Here is a 25,196-nt window from a genome sequence, read left to right as displayed (position 1 = left end):
GTATATACTATATACAATACCGGTTATAAAAGGGCTGTCAATCTGTATTCTGTCATTAAATATTAATCAAAAAGCGGAGACACCCAGAGACAGAAAGTAATCTGCACTTCAGACAGAGAGGTGGTGGGGGTTATATTCATTGTATCGTTACGAAATGGATTGCTGCTGTCAATCTGTGATTCCATTTAATATTATAAATTGTATTTGTTTTGTTTTTTGCAGATAACATTAGTGGATTACATGATACAGGATTTTCGAAAACCCCGAGAAATCACAAGAAAAAGAACGAACTCCTGAAATAAGCGGAGAAGTCTGAAACTCGACTATTGGTAATCAAGAAGCGATTCAGAATGCGTTGCGCGTTGTTGATGACCACTTAGCTTAACGATCAATGAAAAGGGAATAAAGACGAAGAAGATTTCATTGCGCTTTTATAGATTGGATTTTGGATTTATACGTAAGTGTTATAAGAAATTTATGTAGCAAAGATATCAAAAAACTTTATGACCAGTATCGAGGTACACCTTTTACACCTTTAAGAAAATCGACCAATCAAATTCACGGAACTGATTAACAAGCCAACCAATGAGAGGACGATGTATACGATTGACAGACCATTAATACAATATATAGAAAAGATTTCACTTAAAACAGATTTTCGTTGGTGTCAATGAAAGACGATATCTCTACGTAACCAACACAATGTGATTTGATGTCGTGTATACAGGATTCTAAATATCAACTCGAGTGATCTTGCGTTTAAATTAATTTACATAGTTTGTGATTTTTGTTTTTGAAAACAACAGTTCTTGGAATATTTTTCGGATTTATTATAAATCGGCCATGAAGCTTCTTCCACCCTTTAGTTCAATCTGTTCGTTTGCTTTTATAATTCTTTTTATAACCTCTCTAACGCACGCCTGCGGCCCGGGGAGAGGGTCCGGGAGTCGCCGGAAAGCCAAGAAACACACTCCTCTTGTTTTTAAACAGAATGTTCCGAACGTTTCGGAGAATTCCCTTGGTGCAAGTGGGATGAGTGAGGGTAGGATTAAACGCGATGATGCCAAGTTCAAAGATTTAGTTAGAAATCATAATGCCGATATAGTGTTTAAAAACGAAGAAGGCGACGGTTCTGATTACTATATGACAAGGGTAAGTATAACATGTTATCTATTTTACATATCTTGAAATCAGTGGGTCGCATATTTATTAGTATGTTATCTCTATCTATGTACGACATTGCACGGGTTTTCTACAAGATGTTTCAGGTTGACTCTATTTATGTACCCGCAGTGTATTTAACTTAACGTTTGAATAATTTAAGATTACATAAATTTTGTTATTATTTGTTAAAGTGTAAACGGGGTTTTAAGGTTATATTTCTTTCAGGTTTTAATAGATATATCATGTCAAAAATATCATAATTCGATTATTTCAAATTATTACTTCATTAATGGCTTTTTAATTAATAAATTAATTTTAATTTCTAAGATTATCTAGTTTAAGATTTTCTAAAAAAATTGGGAAAATGTCCTATGTCGGTATTAATCTATGTCATATGAAAAATATTATGATTCGGCTATTTGTATTAAGGTTCAAAATTAGCTCTATCACCTTTATTAATGGCTTGTTAATTAATTAATTTTAATTCTAAAGTCTCTGTTTAAAGATGTTAATTATTGGTTCTAAATTGTTAATAGATCGATATTATCGTTATTAATGGCGAGCTGGTTAAATAATTCATTGATTTTAAAAACTAGTATTTATTTAACTTATTTAAAATCCAAGAAGAAAATTTAAAAAAAAAAAAGAAACCAAATTTAAATAAAATATTTAAAAAAATTTTAAGTTTGAAATCAAAGTTCTACATTTTCACCCATATATGTATATGAGAAAATCCAAGAAAAAAAATTAGAAAAAAAAGAAACAAAATTAAAGTTCTATATTTTCTGCCATATATTATATGTATAGAATCTATGCTATAGATATGTATACCTGGAAGTCGAAGAATAAAATATAAAATAAAATTTCAAAATGAAAGTCCTACATTTTCAGTCCTATATATATATTATATACCTGTATTTAATTGATGGGCTTATCTATGTATTTACCTGTATACACATGTTTCCAGGTATTTATAATATTTGGGTCTCGTAATCTGCACGAGCTAGTAGTGAATGAATAGTAATAATTGATAATGACCGTTTTTTAAAAGTCGTCTATTCCATATTGAAGCCAATAACAGATTATAAAGATAATGTCTATATGTGTAGGGTTAATGTAGGGATATTTGTAGTTATATCTGCACTATAGAAGTATAAACTCTACAACGTGATCTTTAAAATAACTGTCAAGCAATTCTTGAAATTATCCAGTTACTTCAAGATTATAATATCTATATCTGAAGGGATAATGTGGCGATATTTGTAGTAATATCTGCACTATAGAAGTATAAACTCTACATCGTGATTTTTTAAGTAACTGTCAAGCAATTCTGGAAATTATCCTGTTACTTAAGAAAGTTTAAAATTTTATAGCCGTTTTGAAATAATGTACCTAATTGAACAAGATATCCATGGCGGACACTGGGGAGTATGGGACTCTCTTGTACGGGGGGGGGGGGGGTATTGTCTACTCGACAAAACAAGATCATCTTGGAATTGACCACATATTATGGACAATTTCTTTTCTTGTCAATAATCCGCTTGCGCGTAGAGGTCTTTAACTGCGGGTGGGTAGGAGAGGGAACCTCCAAACCCCATGAGGATGGATAAGCGACCCTTCCCCTTGGTACGTATAATCTTGGAATCGAAACCAATGTCAGATCTTATGATCTAAAGGACACGCTTTAGACGACTCGACCACCTGGAGAACCCATATACCAAAATACAAAATATTGAGATATCAATGCTAATCGAACCGAAAAATCTTCTGTTGAAAATTAATGCATATATATGAACCATCTGGAAATATTCAATGTCTTCCGTAGATGATAAAGTGACAAGAATCCGCCTTATGATTCTATCTATGTATATATAGACGAAATTCGTACCTTTCCAGAAAAAAAGATGACGTGCATTTGCGTTAAATATTTCAAGTTATAGACGTTTGATTTGTAGAGCGATGTTACTATTTAATCAGTAACGAGGTTAAACCGTATATATGTAATAATGGAATATTGACCTTCACATGTAACCCTCGTCTTCATTATAAGGCAACGTTGGACGCCATTGAGAGAGAGAGAGTGTTACGTAACATCACGAGCTGTGAAGACTCGCCGTTAACGAAGCGTTCATAAAGAGCAATAAATTGATTCGTTTCAGCCGCTATTCCTAACAACGAGAGATTAATCACCATGAAAAGTTAATGAAATAATATAAGAATCGGTAATATCTTATCCTAACAACGCTATTGAGTGATCGCATACCTTTTAGTTGGGGGGTAATCGCTTGGAAAGAGGAACAGAACAGCTCATGATTTGGAATAGATACTTATCGTATTGTTATTTTACAGTTAAGTAAATTGAAAGTAGTGCTACGGTTTTCGCTTAACTGTAAGTTAATTATATTAGGCCTAAGGTTATTTATTAGTTGTATATCCCTAAGTTAAATAATTTGAAAGTAGTGATATGACTTTCGTTTAACTGTAAGTTAAGGATTCGTAGAAAAGTCAATGTATTAGGCTAATATCTTACCCTAACAAAGCTATTGAGTGATCGCATACCTTTTAGTTGGGGGGTAATCGCTTGGAAAGAGGAACAGAGCCCCTTATGATTTGAAATAGATACTTACTTAATTGTTATTTTACGGTTTCAGACCAGGGTTGATTGTAGTTGTATATCGCTAAGTTAAATAAACTGAAAGTAGTAATATGATTTCCGTTTTACTGTAAGTTAATGTATCCGTAGAAAAGTAAGTTTATTAGGCCTAAACTATTTTATTAGAAGAGCTTTTTACATTTTAAATTGTGAATTCAAGGTAAGGTTTCAGACCACCGTTGATTTTTGCTCAAAGGTTAGAAGACCATTTGACGTTTTGTATAATTTACAAAATGCTAGATACGGTTTCAGACCATTGAATGATTTGTAGTTCTATATCCCCAAATTGAAAGTACAAATGAAATGAAATAAAATGGGTTTTAACGTCCTACTGTTCTGCTCCGACTGGGCTACTGAAAAATTGAAAGTACAAGATATGATTTGTTTGTTATGTGTCCGTTAAATAATCTTAAAAGTTTTTAGCAATAGGTTTACAATGTTTTAATATTAATAAGGAGAGCTTGTCATATCTAAAAACAAATCCTTCATAAAATTGTAGAAATCTGCTTTAAAAAACAATTCGTCCTTTCGCAAACATCTGATTCCACATCTGAAATCGGGTTTAACGTGTTTGTTCTTTCTTGTTTCTTTTTTTTTTTGCATCAACCGGGATAATGAAGATTAGTTGGTATAGACAGGGCGTTCAGTCCCATTTCATTTACTCACTCTAACGAAAACGAGCATACGCCATGCAGTGTTCTATGAGGGAAATTATACCCGTCTTCATTTGACCGGGGGATGGATGGCCATATGGTTAGCGCGTGCGCGTTGTCTCATAAGGTCTTTCAATTCCCCAGTTGTACGTGACAAGAAGTAGGGTCCTGTCCAACCTCGTGGGTTTTCTCCAGGTCCCCCAGTTTCCTCCCACTGCTAACGACCCACACGCGCAAGTGAACTGAAATAAATTGAACCGTATGTTAGTCCCGAAATGACCTAGTTTGTGTCGAGTGGGCGCTAAGCCCCATTTCTCTCTCTCTCTCTCCCTGTTTCTCTGTCTCTCTTCGTTAGCCCGGTCGGTGCAGAACCGTGGAACGTAATACCCCATTATTTATTTTTCTTCGGGAGAATGACTGGAGTATGAATCGGGTTGGAGCGTAGACAAGGCCTTATTCCAAGACAAAATTAATGTTATAGCTTCCGAGAAATGAATCGACGATGTTTGGAGTCCGCCAGGGAACAGCTGTATGACCCTATCTATTTATTAATATTGGTATGTTTTATTCTAATTTTACTAAACTTATTAAATTATCAGTACTAAGCAATTTCAGAATATTATGATAGAGTTTAACCTCTACCAAAGCCAACTTGGCCATTTTGGGACCAACATGCAACTCCGGAACGCTCCGGCGTGCTCCCGCGTTCTATTCACTTAGACAAGCATTATACAAGAGTTAAATCTGCCTATTGCACGTCTTTCTTTAGGCCTGAAATGTTATCTAAATTATTAATTAGACATTAACATGAAAAGACCTCAATCGACTCTAGATGCCATAGGATGACTATGATATAAGTAGATTTTAATACGTTTTGTGCTCGATGCGGTTATCGTAAAAATGGATAATCGAGACATTGTTTATTATCTAACAGCGGTAATAATGATAATCGAGGCTAGGTTATAATTGTATCGCCGATATTTAGACTCAGAGTAAAGTAATTTGACAGAAATTTTCAGCATATTCTCTTTTCATTATTTTACTGCTTACAATGTCCGTGTGTGTTGTGTCTTGTCCACGGGTTTGTCTCCTTGGTTGTTGTGTATTTGTGTGTGTGGTGGGATGCTCCTGAATATGTTAATAGGTTGATTTTGGTAATTAATGAATAGGGGAGCCGATGGTCATAAATTGTTCAATAGATCTTTCTTCAAAATTAATAGGTCTAATGATTTTGAGTTCGGAATATTATAAATAGGTTTATATATTATATACCATATGTTTTTAACAACTCAGAACGTCATTGAGAAGTATTTCGCAAACTGTAAATGTTGAATATTCAAACGGAAATGAAATGAAATAAAATGGGGTTTAACGTCCTACTGTTCTTCTACGAACTGGGCTAATGAAGATGGGCATACGCCATACAGTGTGCTATGAGGGAAATTTTGCCCGGACAGCGGCACTACGGCCTACTCTAACTGTCTACTCTAATATCGAATTCTAACTGTCAAGGGATCTTTTACACGGGACCTCGGTTTTTCGTCCCATTCGAACGACTAGACAACTGTTCTTGTCAGGCCCTCCGGCATGCATCACTGACAAGGGGGAACCATGCCGGAAAATTTGGATGAACTTTCTCGGCCAATGCAGGGATCGAACATGCGACCTCAAGGTTAGCGAGTCAGCGTCTTACCCACTTAGCCATCATTACCCTCATATCCAAACGGAATATCACTCTAAAATGGTTTAATTTTAATCAGTATTTGGCAATATTCTGTATTCACTGAAGACGAAATATAGGATATAGTCAACACAAGCCAGGATCACATTGTAATATTTGCAAGACACATTTGATCGGCCTTTATCTAATCCGATTCAATCCGTGTCAGGAGATTATCTACCGTTGATAGCAACCTCCCACTGCTAAAGAGCCCTACGAGCAAGCGAATTACTGAAATAAAATTAAACCATATGTTAGTCCCGAAATGACCTAGTTTGTGTCAAATGGACGTTAAACCCCATTCCCCCCCCCCCCAAATTCATATTTTATTATTGAGTTTTTAGAGTTTTTATATTGTCTAAAAGTCTGTATTTAGCCTATATTCTAGCGTGTTGGGGTTTTTCAGAAATATTTCCTATAGTATTTAAAATATATAACCACTGACTATTCACCTGTGCATGCCCTAACATCAAACACAAATCCACAAAATTCATATTTTATTGCTGCGGTTTAGGATTTCACATAATGTTATTAAAAACACACAAAAAAACTCCACATTTTATGTCAGACAGAATGTTATATAGTATGTTTTGAAATCATGTATAGGAGTCTTCATAGTGACATAACGTAATTAACATACAGCATTCACCGTTATCTTAAGCGTTAATCTAAACCCGGAGATTTCACGGCATATTCAAGAGCACTTCATTCAAACCGTGTAAAAACCCATTATTCCATGCTTAGGTGATCTGCCCCATTAGAAACGCTTTCATCTAATTGATAACAAATTTACAAAGGCCAAAATGATTTATAATTTTCAAATTTTGGGCTTAAAAAGCGTGACATGTACGTTATACAAACATATATCTGGCGAATGACTAGAGGAATGCGGCGAACGAGCCTAGATTGTACATATTTTAAAACTTGATTTATTAGAAAAGCAAGCTGTATATCATTAGATAATAATGTTATTAACAAATCAGACATACGGAGGAGTTAAATTGTATTAAAGTGATAGTGAGAGACATAGGTTTAACGTCCACTCGATACAAACTAGGTTATTTTGGGACTAACATGTGGTTCAATTTTATTTCAATAATTCGCTTGCGCGTAGGGTCGTTAGCAGTTGGAGGAAACCTGAGAAAAATCACTGGCGACCCTACTCCTTTTCACGTATAAGCGAAACCACTTGACTCAGTGACAGACCTTATAATCTAAAGCGCATGCTTGTATCTCAAAGGGTCATACAAATAACGATCATTTAGAGGCATTTTGTAATTTAGTAACTGGATAGAGCAATAAACTATAACACATACATATGTAAGAACAATTACTGGTTTATTTAGGCGACGTTTCGAAGAGTATTCTCTCAACGTTTTCAAGCAAGTAACCTTATTTTTCCGAGGGACGTTTCCCAGGTAAAAAATATGGTTGAGCGAATTTTATGGATAGACTTTCCGAACTGAAACTGTACGTATGTCGTTTTGTTTGCTTTGTGTATTGTAAATGGAAACTTGAGAAATTCAATTTTAAAAATCCTCTTGAAATTCGATAGCTTATAAAACAACCTTTGTTGAACGCTGATATCGCGGTCAATCAATCTTTTTTAAAGGAGCCTTTAAACAAATAAGATTGTAGAATTTCGCCACAGCAGTTATGATCGATAGATTAAAAGACAATTATAAAACATAGATATTGAGATGTAAAGGCCTTGTGCGCCATTTGCAATTTCGGAAAATATCAAAGTTTCCATGACTGTGATGATGGTAAAATGTATGTACTCAAAATGTTTACTTAACATTTAATGAAAAGAACAAATTAAAATAGGCTTGCGGACACAATTCTATATAATACAATTACACGTACTGTTTATTACTGATCGACGTTTCGACTTAGATGTTCTAGTCTTTATCTAGCAACGATACAATTATATAAGAGAGAGAGAGAAGAGAGAGAGAGAGAGAGAGAGAGAGAGAGAGATTTAACGTCTACTCGACTCGACACAACCTAGGGCATTTCGGGACTAACACATGGTTCAATTATATTTAAATAATTCTCTTGCCCGTAGGGTTCTTTAGCAGTTGGAGTAAACCGGAGTACCCAGAGAAAATCCACGCGGATGGACAGTCGACCCTACTCCTTGTCACGTACAACCGGGGAAACGAAACCACGACAGTTGACTCAATGGCAGACCTTATGATACAACGCGCACGCGCTAACCAAATGCCCCCCCCCCTCCTTAAATTCGTTTGGCACGGGATAAAAATAAATCAGTTGAACTAGATAGCGCATGTAATGAAAAACCAAACAAATTGGGTTTAACGTCCTATACACTTCAGCACCATAGGGACTAAAGTCGGACCTTTTGCGGTTTGTTTATTGTCTAATAAAAAAAAACATCGAAGAGCTCTAACCAGTACATGCATCGCCTAGGTCGGCTTTTATACGATTCATTAATAATCAAGTTACACGCTGTACTAAAATATGCCCACAAAATATAGTTCATACAAGTTTTCTCAATGATATCAAGTTTCACGGGTTTTGCTTCAAAAACTATATAAATATTTAAGATCTGTTAGATTACAATGATGGGGGCGTACACCGCGCAGTTTATTTTATTATCAGATTACGAGGAGTGTCATGGATCTTAGGCGTTGTTAATCAAAGATGTGTAGGGGGCATCGTGGATCAGGGCGTAAGACGCTGGCTCACTAACCCAGCTCAAGGTGTGGATAGAGACAGTCTCTCTGGGGGTCTTCAGTGTGCAGTTGTGCAGGGCAGAAAGCGTTTCAAGGAACATGGTTTCGGTGTTCCAATATAATGTACAATGTGTACTCGATAATGTGCACGTGAAAAATCCCTTGTCAGTTGTGCAGGGCAGAAAGCGTTTCTAGGAACATGGTTCCAGTGTTCCAATATGACGAACAATGTGTACTCGATAATGTGCACGTGAAAGATCCCTTGACAGTTGTGCAGGGCAGAAGGCGTTTCAAGATACATGGTCCATTGTTCCAATAGGACGATCATAGTGTACTCGTTGATGTGCATGTAAAAGATCCGCTTGCAGACGGAATTCGACGAAGATCAGGCGGAAACTCCGCTATCCGGGCAATATAACCCCTATAGCCCGCCTTGATTAACCCATTGGAGTAAAATTAAATCGCCATTTTGGTCTCAAAATGACTGAATCCTTGCTTTAACGAATTGTTCAACTCCGTCCCTCGAAACGATCTGATGAAGACAAACTTCGTCTAAACAAAATTATCTATCCATTTCAAGACTCGTGTCTGTATAACCGCTATACAATCAAAATAATTCAACAGAATTCATGAGAACCGCGGCCCACACTGTTGATAAAAATTAACGGTTTATTGAATGGAGTAATGCTGTACCAACAAAAATTTATTATTTTGATTAACGAATATCCATAAAAGATTAATTTAATTATTAAGAAAAATAATAGAACGGACAAGATTATCTGGCTTGAGTAACTCTGTCGTGGGTATCTATGGATCTAAATTGGTTTAGTTGTTGATGTTAGAAATGAAGCTATGGTTGTATTAACGGAAGGCCTACAGACAGTTCGATGTAGGCTAATATTATTGGGTATTAGTCGAGCTTGTTAAACATGAGAATTCTTGTAGTCGAGTTGATACGGACTAATATTATTGGTATTGATTAGGCTTGACACCGGTGCTATATTTCTCTCTGGTTTTCATCACCCTGTTATTTCATGTTTGTGTAAAGAGTTTGATGGAGATTAGGGCCGTGATTAATCGAATTATTCAATAGATCGAAACACTTGGACTATTTAAAGGGGTGTGGGTAGGTGGTTTGTTACAGTTTGACATAAAAAAGGACCGCGAACCTCTATCATGGGGAGGGGGCTAGAGGGAGGGGCAATGGGGCCCCGGGGGGGGCTGTGAGTGGGCGTCAATTTGCTATTTTCTATTCAAGGGTGGATCAAGGGGGTTGGATGGCCGAATGGTTAGCACGTGCGCGTTGTATCATAAGATGTCATTTAGTCAACTGGCATTGTTTCGATTTCCCCGGTTGTACGTGACAAGGAATAGGGTCGCCTGTCCAACTTCAAGGGCTTTCTCCGGTTCATCCGGTTTCCTCCCACTGCTAAATAACACTACGCGCTGGCAAATTACTGAAATAAAATTGAACCATGTTTGTCCCGAAATGACCTAGTTTGTGTCGAGAGGGTGGAGTGAAGGGGTCTTGGAATCAACAAGCGAATTACTGAAATAACACCCACCCACCCGATATTGTCCGATGATGTGAATATGGTGCTAGCTCACCAGCCGGGAGATCCAGGTGCTCGCTGAGAAAGTTCCAGTCTGGTCCGCATTGCTAGTGGTGCAGCACGGATGGTCTTGGAAGGAAAAGCTTCTAGTCCTTGGACGAGAAATCAGATCTACCAGTGTACACATTGGCGTGCACGTAAAAGATCTCCTGGCGAGGAGTATGTGGAAACTCCACTGCCCGGACAAAATTCCCCCTTTTATCCCGATTGGGGCAAAAAAGCTGAAAGTTAAACCCCAGTTAAGTTCAGTGCATTTGAATAACACAGAGAACGATGCAATATGAACAAATTGTCTTGTCGTACAACCACCATAATCTTCTTATAGAAATGAGTTATTGAGGTCAAGCGCTTACCACAGACAGAATAACGATAAACGAATCTCAAGGATCCGCAGTAAATGACGAGCCGTAAAGATAAAAGAAATAAACATTATTTATGATTGTAAAGTTTTATAATTATTAGTATTGTAGCTAATGTGTCAATGATCACCATTTTAAAAGACACATTCTTATTTCGGTTATTTGTCCTATAAATTATTGCGAATCCAATAAATCGAGTATTTGTCGTATCAATTATTGCGAATCCAATAATGTTCAGTTCGATTTAATAAATCAATTTATCTCATTGAAGTTACAAATTAACTGTAAAAGTTGACAAGCGTATGTCAGATATATCTAACTTTGGTATGGTGAATTTGATGTTCTATCCACTAACATCGACGCCCATTCTTTACCTCCAATTTTTCAATGATGCTTTTTATATCTATATATTTTGAGGGGATTTTATCATTCTTTATTGAGTGGGGGGTGAGGATTGGTGTATAAGTAGCCCAGCTGGGTTTTTTTTTCCATTCCGTGTGGCGTATATGGTGGGGTTTCAAGTATACTATTCCATGCGTTTTGTTCTTACCCGTCATTGGGTGTGGGGAGAGTTAAAGTATATTTTTTTCTATTTTTGCCCCATTCGTTGTTGAGAGTTAAGTGTGGGGGGATAGTTAGAGTATAAATTTCCTTTTTTTTTTGAGTTGGGTGTAGGGAGAGTTAGGGTATAAATCCTCTTTTTTTTGCCCCATTCTTTGTTGAGATTTGGGTGTGGTAAGAGTGTGGGTATAAATTTTCTTTGCCCCATTCTTTGTTGAGACTTGGGTGAAAGTTATATTATATGTATTTCAAGTGTTTCGTTCCCATTCGGTATTGGATGTTGGGAGGGTGAGAATAAAAAAATATTTCAGAGGTTTTGTGCCATCCTGTGGCAATTAAATACAATTCGGTCTACCAGGACTCCTTACCCCGCTCCCCCTCAAATTGCCGGCAATTGAATACAGTCAGGCCAAGTAGAACATCTTACACCCCCTCACCACCTTCAATCACAGGCAATGAATACCGTCAAGCGTAGTAGAAGTTTATACACTCACCCTTCAAGTCACCTCACCATCACCATCATTGAATCCAGTCAGGATAATTAATTTGATCTGCTGTTTATTAGTCTATAATTGTCATGTCGAGTACGATCTGGTCAGATCTTTTATCATGCTAAATACCCGACCACCGTCTTGTATGTAACATTGCTAATTTCATTCCTCCCTCGTCTTCATTACCACATTTGGTGCACAACAGTGGGAAGCTAAAACCTTGTTTCATTTCATTTCATCGATTCCTCCCACAATTTATATAGCAGCCATTTATTGATACCCAATTTGTATTTTCTTGTCTTTATTCCAGGCCTGGAAATAACAGTTTTAGATGTACCTGACAAAATGTCAGACACTAATGAAATATTACCTGCCATTTTACACTTAGTGTCGGACATGTATTAATAATATCAATTAATAAGACAAATCAGTGCCGGACAAAATGACAGGCACCAGAGGTTTTGTGCCTGACAAAGCCTGATTCTGTGCCTGACATTGTCTGTGACAGGTGCCTTATTTCCAAGCTTGTCTTTATTCTATTTTATTAAATTATCATGAAAAATTCGGAAACCCCTCGCTTGGTATGTGTTTTGCTCTTTGCAACTTCTCCGATAAAGCTCAGCTGTGACTTTTTATGATCATTCTTCAATGCCGTAGTTGGTATCATTTACAAAATAACAGTTACACATGATTTTGCAATTCTGTGTTGTCAAGCTCATATACCCATCTCCCACACAAACTGACCGTCCTTTGATTATTCTGATTCATTATGATTGTACCGGAAGTTATTGATTCATTATGATTGTACCGGAAGTTAATCATCCATTATGATTGTGCCGGAAGTTAATCATCCATTATGATTGTACCGGACGTATTTTAAGTAGTGACGACAGAGGATGCTTAGTCTACTATTTCTAGATGCATTTTGGAAGAAGATCACGTAGTTAAAATCATGTTGGATGTATCTTAGGTATTTTAATGCCAAAAGTGAAAGCAATTTCTGCATTTTCCATTAAAGTGATGCGCCGTGCCCTTGTACTCTGATGCACGAGACCCCCCGCTATTTGATATCTGTAACTGTGTTTGCATAGATCAGTCACAAGGCATTGATCGGCTACATAACGTGACATTGGGTAATATTAGTTAGTGGTCTTAATCCATTACTTAACGATAAAATAATGTGATTTTAATGTGAGAGCCGCCATATTGTAGACAAGTTGTGTTATACGAGCAGGTGGCCTCATAATTAATAACATGTAATACATGTGGAATTGTTTGCATTTAGAATAGGATTGATAGAGTAGTTTTCATACCCAATCTGATAACAATCAGAGCTCAATTTCGTTCCGTTTCATTTCTGGTGTTTGACAAATTTGAAAGGTCAAAAACATCAGAAATGAAAAGAAACGAAATTGTGATTTAATTTAATGTACATTTTATTTATATTCGTTTCTGGGGATAGGGGTTAGTGGTTTAACTTGTGCGCATGAAATCATAAGGCCTATTGGCGTTTTACAAATTGAAAAGATCAGAAAAAATCCCAAAAAAAATTGTGATTGAATTTAATGTAGATTTTATTTATATTCGGTTCCGTGGGTGAGTGGTGCGTGTGAAATCATAAGGTCTGTCATTGAATCAAGTGGCGTAGTTTCGATTCCTCGCTTGTGCGTAACAACCTCGTTGGTTTCCTCCCACTGCTAAAGATCCCTACGCGCAAGCGAATTATTGAAATAAAATTGAACCATACGTTAGTCTCGGACTGACCTAGTCTCTCTCTCTCTCTCTCTCTCTCTCTCTCTCTCTCTCCCTCCCCCTCCCCCTCTCTCCCCCCCCCCCCACCTCGCCCCGATATACGGTTCCGGGGTTTAACGGCCTGCATTTCAACACATTACGGACCAATGAAGACCGATATAAGCAATTTTTCTCTGGTTGTTATTTCGATTTACTACTGTCGGGGGCTCTCTATAATTGTGTATGGAATATAATGCATGCCAAATATCGAAAGATTTCGTTTGTGGCTATTACATGTAGGTTTCGCTCACCGGGGTTAAACAGGCGTCCTATCACTATTACAAAGGTCGAACCCACATTGACCTAGCGTTATAGTGAGATATCGTTTTGGCTTCCTCTACTAAGCCAAACTAACGCAGTAGGGATGGGGGCGTTTGTATGTCCCCTGCAGATTATATCAAATGGAACCATAATCTAAGCTTCACTCGCCCTTAATAAATACCAACGGATAGCCAAGGCAAAGAAAAGTAAATGTTATGGAAGACAGCTAACAAGTGAAATAAGCTATAATTTACAATCTGTGTGGAGTCGATGTTGATTTAACCGCCATTGTATAACTAAAACACATGTTAAATGATAAATATACTGTTTATAACAAATACACCCAATTCTCTCTTTAACTTTCACACTCAAACACATAACATACTTATTTCTCTGTTTATTCGTTATACAGCTTCTTGGGGAGAGGGGGAGTGATGGCTGAATGGTTAGCGTGCGCGCGCTGTATCATAAAGTCTGTCATTAAGTCGACTGGCGTGGTTTCGATTCCCCGGTTGTACGTGACAAGGAGTAGGGTCGCCTGTCCAACCTCGTGGGTTTTCTCTGGGTCCTCCGGTTTCCTCCCACTGCTAAAAACCCCTATGCGCAAGCGAATTATGGAAATGAAATTGAACCATATGTTAGTCCCGAAATGACCTAGTTTGTGTCGAGTGGACGTTAAACCCCATTTCTCGCTCTCTTTCTATACAGCGTCTGATTTGTACGTAAAAACCGAGGTACCGTGTCAGTGGTGCAGGACGGAGGACCTAATAAGGGATAACGTGTGGCTTGCACATAAAAGAGTCCACCACAGTTGGAATTAGAAATAGGAGTAGACGGTAGTGCCGCTGTCCAAGCAAAATGTCCCTCATAGCACACTGCATGTCCGTCCTGAATTACTCAGTCGGAGCAGAACGCCAGGACGTTAAACCCCATTTCATTTTATTTCATTTATTCTTTTTACAGCGTCTGATTTCGCCTACACTTTTAGATCATCGGTGTTTACTATTTTAATAGGTAATAAATAATATAGGGTTACATTATTCTATTGATGGTTTAGGTTGCCGACTGGCATGGTTACGATCCCATGCCGGTACGTGACAACAGTGGGATCCACTGTTGAACCTCGCGGGTTTTTCCATGGTCCTCAGTAAAGTTGAGTATACAATATGTCGATCTCGAATTGAAATGACATAGTTTGTGACGAGAGGACATTAAATGTCACAATCGCTGTCTGTTTGAGTATAGCAAGGACTCGTAGTCATCCATTTGGTTTTCTTGGAGAGAGAGAGAGGGAGAGAGAGAGAGAGAGAGATATGAGGTTTAACGTCAACTCAACACAAGGCATTTTCGGGACTAACATGGTTCAATTTTATTTCAATACATTGCTTGCGTGTAGGGGTCTGTAGCAGTCGCAAGAAACCGGAGGACCCGGAGAAAGCCCACGAGATTGGACATGAGACCCTACTCCTTATCACGTACAAGGGGGGGGGGGGGGAGAAACCACACCACTTGACCCAATGACAGACCTTCTGATCCAATGATCTAACCTGTTGGAGTATTTGTGAAGCTAATGGAATGGGGTTTAACACCTTACTTGCCAACACAATACTGCGGTCATTTTCGAACCAATGGTTATGTGTGTAACGTATGTCTAATACAGCGGCGTTTCCGCAAGACTTTACTTTTCGTCTCCACGGGCATGACCCATGACAAGTGAGACCAGGGCTTTAAAAATCCCGACCCGCGCTGTGATAAAAACTAATTAGATTGGAATGAATGAAATATTTCCTAGTTATATTATCTACATAGTTTGTTATTTCTGTTATTCTATCCCGCCTCCATTTCACACCCGACCTAAACCTAACAGAGGAGCGGTGACGAGAATCATCTTGACGGGTCGCCATTTTCCTCAATTCATTTGACGACATTTTGATTGGCACCTTAGCATGACGTCGATTTTTACACGCGGTCGTGAATTAAACTAATCAAAGCGACGGATACAAAAAGCCGTGGCCTTTTATCTCGAGCTATCTGCATTATACATCTATATAGGCACGATATGTAATCATGGCTTTGATAAAGTAGCCATCTTGAAATGTTGTTTCGCTGGTAAGTGATAATTGTGTGGACTCCTTCTGTTGTTGTTTGATATATGTTTATGCCCATTTAAACACGTCCCCGGGCCTTTTGTATTTACAACAAAAGCAATACTGAATCAAATATAGTATTATCAGTCCTTAAAGGGTTATTAAAAAAAACAGGCCCTTTTTATTTATCCCAAGGAAAATAAATGTAATCAAAACTCAATACCGAATCAAATATTATCAGTCTTTAAAGCAATGATTCTGAACCAGTGTGCGCGAGATCTTCCTAAGTGTTCCGCGAAATTTTGAACGGTACACTAAAAATAATTTATTTATTTTGAATCATTCTTTGTGTCTTTGACTAGTCTGTGTCTACGATTTTATGCCGTCTATGACTTGCCATGTTTTTATTTTGCAAAATTCAAATATTTTCCATATATCTTTAGCCAGGTATGCCGCCTTTTTTTTTATGTGTTCCATGGTGGCAAAAAAGATTGAGAACTACTAAAATTTGGATTTTTATCTTAGTTAAAATTTCGTGAAACAACCCCCTGATTCGTCACAGTCTTGACTTTATTTTAACTTTTAATTTGGATCAGTGAAGATTTCTTCTAAACAAACAATAAACAAACTAATCGCTTCCCTTTACGACTTAAAATCTAAAAGGAATACTAATGAGCCTTGAACATAAACAAAATGGCGGAGAAATAAACATGGCGGCTGAAGGGTTTAATTGACCGGATATTGTAAATATACAATATGGGTGTTGAAGTGAATGTCATAAATTAATCGGACATTTTAAGTATTGTACAGTACGAGGACAAACACTGTCTCATCTAGAGCTAAAGACAAGAACTTTTATTGGTGAGAACAAGTCAATACGTTTATTCATCTCACCTACTATAAGCTTGTCAAAATCTAACAGGTTTTCTTGTAGAGTTTTTATTTATGCTGTTTTGTCATATGTCATTTCACACAATGACTAAAATATCAATTTGCTGTATCACTGTAATGATGTCATATTTCGCTAGCGACGTTGGTCACGTTGATATTTTTCGGACGAGAACGTTTAAAGGAGATTAATCGCTAATATTTGGAACCTAGAAATTGACACAAATGGGTAGCAACGCATAATATAATACTGTAATATGAATGTATATAAACTGATTTACATTCAATCGTTTACCAATGATAAAATGTATATTTTGTCTTAAATATTGGATATCAGAGGCCCATGTTTTCCCGGTAAGATCCCAACATCAATGTTAATTTAAATTGACACTTAATCCGTGTTTTCAATGTCGAAGGCTTGGGATGATATTGAGTTAAAGACTTGGCTACTTTAAAGTGAACGTATTCTTGTCAAAAGGGAATTGAACCATATGTTAGCCCCGAAATGACCTTGTTTATGTCGAGTGGACCACACCATATGATACCATCCTATATGATCATTCCCTAAATGAAATATGTGTACGTATAGTAAAACAAATTCTGAGAATTTTACTTTCTTAATTCGACAAGTTTTTTGTGATCAACTACAATTTACTAAACTAAATCTAAATCCACTGTGTAATTTATAAATCTTACCGACAGACTTCATGCTAACAGATAAATCTGGATTCACAAACAGAAAAAAACTGCACCAGCCAGGCCTATATGAGAAACTGACCTCATCAAAGGCAATACTTTGTATTTAACGTCTACATGTTATCGAAAGCCATAATTCAAATTTATTTAAAATTGCAATCTAGTGGACTATAGTAAATCTATTTCCATGTCATTTTTTATGGCAATAAAAGGATTTATATTTAAAAAGAAGAAACAAATATTTTTAATTTGTTATATAGGCCTATTTCATTTGATTTATCATGGAAGTTCAAAGAGAGTTAACTCATTATAAATTGTTTTAAAAAATAATTATTGTTTATTGCATGTTGACATTCTTAAGAAACCAAATAGCCGAATATAAACAAAGCATATAGAGGCCAAAACAAAAGTCATGCGTTAATATAAAATGGGTGTGTTTTTCATACGCCTATATTGAAATTTGGTCCTATATTGTCGCCATTCCCGTCGTCTACAATGACCCATGGACGTTTCATGGGCTAAAATCATCAGTCGATTGACTTGTAATGTAAACACAGTTTTTCTATGCATGAGCCGAAATGGACGATCAATTTTCACCGATTTCCGGTAGTTCGAACATCTGATTGCCGGTACATGTTATGTTTATGAAAGCGCTAAAAAGAACATGAAATCTATCAATTTCTTCGTTAATGTTTTTTTCTTCTGAAAATTAATGCGAATGCTCCCATCAACCAACATGTTTAGGTTAGCACTAGAAGTCCATCAATTTCTAAAATTATTTCTGATAATTAATGCGAATGCTCCCATTGTCGACAAGAATATTTAAATGAATCGGTCCTTATAAACTGCTTGGACGACGTAGCTGCCGCGGACGTATCTTTCGTTGCCTTGCAAACTATTTTTGTTTTGCCCATATTATCAGCTTACTACTACCCAAATTATTTGCCCGCTTCTGCATTGCAAATCATAGTGTGGGTAACACACTAGAAACATCAACACCGATTGGTTAATCAAATGTATGACGTCATAGAGTCAAAAGCCGCTGGTATGACTCCTGACGCCGACCTTCCACTACAACCGATCAGATCTTCATGTAGTGTAGGCCATCGAAAGTATAAAAAAAACGAAACGAAATATAGATCTGTATATTAATCAGACTGAAAGTTCAACCCATTTCATTTCATTCTAAAAGTTTTGGAATGTTTTTTTAATAAAAAAAAACGAAACGAAATATAGATATGTATTTGAATCAGATTGAAACGTTCAGCCCATTTCATTTCGTTTTATAGTTTTGGGAATGTTTTCTGAATATAAAAAAAAACGAAACGAAATATAGATATGTATTTTAATCAGATAGAAACGTTCAGCCCATTTCATTTAATTTTATAGGTATTGAAATGTTTTTGAACAGTGTGCATGATTATATACACACATGAAGTAATTTAATCCACTCCAACCTTACTGGTACTAATCACCGGGATTTCTAGCTATATTAATACATTAGGATTAAGCAAAACTTTAAATTTTTCATCATTCATGTTCCAATTTAAACATGGATAAAGTTACTCTAATGTAAACACGGTTAAGAGGTCCTCTTTACAGCATTTGTATTTCGCTTGAGAGTCACCTGGTCAACTTTTTGTTCAACCTTCGTCCCCCTTTCTTCAATAAGAGTTATTTTATTTGCTAAACATGCTCGGTATCTGTTGACTGTAAAATTTGACATTACGCGTATCCTGAATTGAAATAACAGAAATTGACTCCGGGTGACATTTTAGATTTAAATTACGATGTTTGTACTTTGTAGGTCGACAGCAGCGAACAGAAAACACTGTCATTATAAGCGTTCGTTTTTGGTTTGGTTTTTTTTGGTTTGGTTTTTTTTTTACTTTTAGTGAACAGAATGAAAAAAAATATATTTCGCTAAAATCGCCTTTTAAATAGAGGGGAGTGATATATAGCTGTTCCTAGATTTTATGCGTTTGTAAATTTTGACTTTTATTTGTATTCCTTGATCCAACCTCGTGGGTTTTCTCCGGGGCCTCCGGTTTCCCCCCACTGCTAAAGACCCCTACGCGCTAGCGAATTATTGAAATAAAATTACACCATATGTTAGTCCCGAAATGAACAAGTGTGGTTCCTCCGCACTTATTAATAGTACAATGTATACTGTTTTGCGCTTTGTGAATTCGAATTTAGGCCAGCACTAAAATTCAAAAACCTTATATCTCGGTTCAGGGTGGATCAATTGGATTGAAATTTTCAGCAAATTCCCTTTACATTATGTAGTTTTTAACTTTTATTGTGAGAACTGCAAGCTGTTTATCTAATCTCCCATAATGTATCTTTAATATACATTATTTTTTTTATTAGAATGGCTCTTATTATAATTTATCAAATCTTTTATGTGGAAGTTATGGGAAATGTGACACAGTAAACGCATTCTAGACGAGCGCTAATGACGTGCACTTGAAAGATCCCTTGACAGTTGGAGGATACGCTATCTGGGCAAAATGTTCATCACCGTATCCCGCATTGTGCGGAAAAATATAGGATGTTGAACACATTGCCTTTGGAATTCGATATAAAAGTAGTTCATAGTGCCTCATAGCACACTGTATGGTGTATGCCCGTCTTCATTAACCCAGTCGGAGCAGAACAGTGGGACGTTAAACCCCATTTCATTTCATTTCATTTCTTTTCTCTTCACACTTAAGAAATCTGAAGTAATGTAGAGAATGGCAATGGATATTGTCGTATAAACTTGTAAACATAAGTATTTTTTTTCTCGCGACAATATGACACAAAGTTAAAATATTTGACCTTATGTCTATTGTGTTTAGTGTTTATTAGAATCATTTTTTTTCTGTCCACCTTAAATAATATAGATTAAAAGCTAGCGTTAAATACTACAATTACTGCCTGACATTTCCTGTTAATATTACTTTTTATATTAAAATATCTCCGGTAAACATCGGTCATTTCCGTATTCGTCAACCGGAAGTTGATTGTATATAGTATGGAGTCTGAAACCAGACTTGTTGCGTCTTCGTTTGCGGTCCCTAGAACTTTCTTGGTCAACTCCGGTCGAACCGGGACCGTCAGGTTAACAAGCCATTACCTTATTCACTGAGTCACCGCGGCTCCCTCCCCCCTTCAGGCCCAAAGAAAAAGCACACAACAATTCAGACTAATGAACCAATTCTTCTTTATCCATCGATTATGGACTACGATACAGTAATGCCGAATGGACCGATTCTATAAGGCAGTCCGACCCAATATCCTTAAATGTGAAAAAGGCACAATTGTTTAATACAACCTGGACCTTATCCAGTTTAACAAACCAAAGTAATTGGCGTTGCGCATGACAAGTAATATTAGATGCCTGGAAAAGAGTAAGCCTACGTTGCCTTGTGCACAACACCAACCACATCTATCATAACACATAATTGGGTATAAAGACAATCATAGAATATACAGTGTTTGGCCATTCATTCATTTTATGTTAAGTTTTAAGATGGAATTAGGAGTTTATTTTTTTATTCTTAAAGGTATATATTTATATATTGTTTCAATAGCATTTAGTAATTGAACTGGAATACACAGGTCCCAATTCTATGGAATACAATTGCTGCTTATTACTGAACGACGTTTCGACTAAGTTAGATTCCCTTTAAGTACATGTAATTAAGGTGTATCTCTGGTTGGTCAGTATTAACCAAGTATTATTGTGTACATGTATATATATATTGTCTTGCTTTTTTCATATTAGACATTGCTAGATAATGACTAGAGAAGCCTAGTCGAAACGTTGTCGCTCAGTAATAAACAGTAATTTGATTCCATAGAATTGGGACCTGTATATATTTATAATATGTTATTGTTAAATACTGTTATATATTGCTATGGTCATCTTCCATCTTACTAGTCACAAATTCATGACATTGTACACCATCGGTTCCTTAGTTTGTTCTTGTTTGTGCTGGGGAAATGGCATTAGTATATAATGAAGAACACGAATGTATTTCAACAATTTTACGATGATAAATGTATATTTTATTGCAGCGTTTATGTTTGAATGTTATGGATCCTTGTCGCGGTAATGTAGGTGAATCGTCATTAAACAAGGCTATAATTCGTTGAGCCAAATATTTATAAAATAAATTTGTTTGTTGTTCTTATGTGAAGATATAAAAATGTCGTGTAGATTTATAACCTCTACTTGTAACAAGGGATTTTATATTTATAACATAGGTTTAATTAACTCTTGGAGTGGTTGGATGGCTGAATGGTTAGCGTGCGCGCTGTATCATACGGTCTGTCAACTGGCGGGGTTTCGAATCCCTGGTTGTACGTGACAAGGAGTAGGGTCGCCTGTCCAACCTCGTGGGTTTTCTCCGGGTCCTCCGGTTTCCTCCCACTGCTAAAGACCCCTACGCGCAAGCGAATTATGTAAATAAAATTAAACCATATGTTAGTCCCGAAATGACCTAATTTGTGTCGAGTGGACGTTAAACCCCATTTCTCTCTCTCTCTCTCTCTCTCTCTCTCTCTCTCTCTCTCTCTCTTATATTAACTCTTACATTGGTTATTGTACCGTCATTTGCTGTTTAAGGCGATTGTCGTCGATTCATTTGGAAATTGGGTGTAATAGTGTGTGGCGCGATAAGTAAGTGACTGTAATAGTATGTGGAATGATAAGAAAATGGGTGTAATAGTGTGTAGTATGGCAAGGAAATAGGTGTAATAGTGTGTGGAATGATGAGAAATTGGGTGTAATAGTTTGTGGAATAAGAAAATGGGTATAATAGTGTGTGGAATGATCAGAAAATGGGTGTAATAATTTGTGGAATAATAAGAAAATGGGTGTAATAGTGTATGCAACGATAAGAAAATGTACCTGAATTATTTGGCAACAACACTCTACGCAACATGGAGCCCCCTTACGAAGTGTCGGCATTTTAAAAATATGTATTTGTAACTTTGTAACTTTTGGTGAATATTCATGTCACAGTTATTTTTGTAAAAGAAATGGCCGAATGCGTTTCGGTTGTGGTCATCTATTTTGAAAATCAAACACACCAGCATCAGGTTTTGTTAAAACGAACAATTATCAAAAAGACCCCCCTTTTCTGAAACGCATTTCATCATGTTTATTTCAATGTAATTTGTTGGGGGAGGGGGGGGGTAAAGTTACCATAGATGGCCGAATGTGTTTCAATGGTGGTCATGTATTTTGAAAAGCAAACCCACCAGCATCAAATTTTGTTAAAACGAACAATTATCAAAAAGAACCACCTTTTCTAAAACACATTTCACCATGTTTATTTCAATGTAATTTGTGGGGGTTTTTTTAAGTTACCATAGATCTATGCCCAAAGTATTAGCGACTTTCAGGAAATAATTAATATATTGCTTTAAAAAAGGTGGTCTTCTGTATTGTTTCTTCCTGTTTGTTACCGTGAGAGAAAAGAACAAAGTTTCATGAATCCAGGTTCCAACTATAAGTATTGAATTCGAATTGTCAAATTCTTTTACGTGCACGTCAATGCGTAAACGGGACCTGTATTGTTCGTTCCATCCGAACGACTAGGCACTGTCTTTTGCCAGAAACTATATCCTGCGCAGCTGAAAAGCGGATACGATACTGGAAAATCACTGAGACGTTCTCGACCATCTGGTTAATGAACCAGTGACTTCAATCACTGGACCACTTTTCACAGAATATTGTATAGGATGAAGACATTTGGTGAACCTTAGCCAAAGAAATAAAACGAACGGACTTATTGTGCTTCTGAGATAAGCGACGGAGAGGAGATGTTCCGTTTTCCTGTAATATAAAATCTAACAGTTAATGGACTCCAATAGTGAATCAAAGTTTATTTAATTATCAGAAAGAAAGTTTGCTAAGATTGTGTCCAATCTTGTTTACTTTGGTCAACGAGTTTCTGAGTTCCAATGATTCCAATGGTCAGATAGTGAATATTTGTTCTGGGTGTCGATGACACATCATGTATTAAAAGAAATCCAATAAAGACAAGAGAAGGTTATAAAACCACGGTCTAACCTAAAGATGCGAGGTCTTTATTATTATACGTAGTTTATAGACTGGGGTAAGATGATGGCGACTAGACGTAGTTTATGGACTGTGGTAATATACTTGATAGATTTTAAATTAGAGATCGTGATTTGTTCTGAACCCGGGTCAAATTACATAGACAAAAGCTATAAAAGTTTTGACCACCTTTCGACAAGAGTTGATATTAATTTAGGATAAACAGGGTTTTATTACAGCGTGAAGATATTGAACATTGAAACGTAATCACCATAATATTAATACACTGTAAAGAATGATGAGTCATGACCAATTATTTCAGTCGTCGATAGGCATGGCTCTCTGGCCTACTCCCAAATCGCAGCTCAACTGTCAAGGGTTCTTTTGCGTGCACACCAATGTGAACACGGAACTTGGTTTTTCCCCATATCTGAACGACTAGACATCCTTGTGTATTTGTCACTTATGGCAGAGTTTATTCCCAGAAATCTGTATTTTGTCTTACACGAGGCAGAAAATATTTTTTTGTCATGGCTACCCGATATATCTCCGCACGTTTCACTGACCATATCCATGTGCTATTTATTACGCTACTTTGTAAATGTGTCTTTATGACCTTTAAATTTGAATGACCTCTAGGATCATCGGTGCTATATTTTCTTTGGTTGTCCAATAATATGATTTTTATGAAATGAAATAGTTTTGGTTTTTTTCATTTTTATTGTATGTTTTGTTGAACTTAGTTATATATCTATTTTGTGGTCGGTTTGATGTTTTTCTCTGTTGCTGGTAGTGTTTTTTTATAGTTTTATTGTGGCGGGGGGGGGGTGGTATGTAGTGTTTTTGGGGGGAGCTGGGAGGTCCTTTTTTTAGGTGTGAGTTGGTTGGGTGGGGGGCTCTTGTTTGTTTACTACAGTGTTAACTCTGACTACTTGGGGGGGGGGGGGGGGGATGGCTGAATGGTTAGTGTGTGCACGCTGTATCATAAAGTCTGTCACTGAGTCAACTGGCGTGGTTTCGAATCCCCGGTTGTACGTGACAAGGAGTAGGGTCGCCTGTCCAACCTCGTGGGTTTTCTCCGGGTCCTCCGGTTTCCCCCACTGCTAAAGACCCCTACGCGGAAGCGATTTATTGAAATAAAATTAAACCATATGTTAGTCCAGAAATGACCTAGTTTGTGTCGAGTGGACGTTAAACTCCATTTCTCTCTCTCTCTCTCTCTCTCTCTCTCTCCCCCTCCTCTCTCTCTCTCTCTCTCTCTCTCTGACTACTTAGGAATAACACGCCATTAAATCAAAACTTGCACCAAATGACCATTTCTCTTACAGACAAAAAAAAAACCCTTCTCTCTAGAGACATTTATATCAATCATTTAAACATCGGATTTCAGCAACTTTTTATATCTTTCAATCCACTTTTATTGGCACAATTTGTCAAATGGAATTAAAACCCCTTATCTTGGCGGGTTGGAGAGGCCATTGAGCTGTTCAGACGCTGGAACATTG

At 36.9% G+C, this 25,196-nt stretch overlaps 1 protein-coding gene across 2 annotated transcripts in view; it reads left to right on the top strand.

The window, feature by feature from the left end:
* Positions 1-416: 416 nt before the first annotated feature.
* LOC126822451 (tiggy-winkle hedgehog protein) overlaps positions 417-25,196 on the top strand; it is a 44,359-nt gene continuing 19,579 nt past the window's right edge. Inside the window, exon 1 of one of the 2 annotated variants that reach the window (XM_050551382.2) lies at positions 417-1,152. In XM_050551382.2, coding sequence (XP_050407339.1) covers positions 844-1,152 — 309 coding nt within the window. In that variant the 5' untranslated portion in view covers positions 417-843. Of the gene's footprint in view, positions 1,153-16,864; positions 16,914-25,196 lie in introns of those variants that run through there. The other variant, XM_050551383.2, reaches the window with a different exon arrangement.

This window comes from Patella vulgata, chromosome 5 (assembly GCF_932274485.2).
Source record: "Patella vulgata chromosome 5, xgPatVulg1.2, whole genome shotgun sequence".
NCBI lineage: Eukaryota > Metazoa > Mollusca > Gastropoda > Patellidae > Patella > Patella vulgata.
This window is presented reverse-complemented; position numbering and strand designations above follow the sequence as displayed.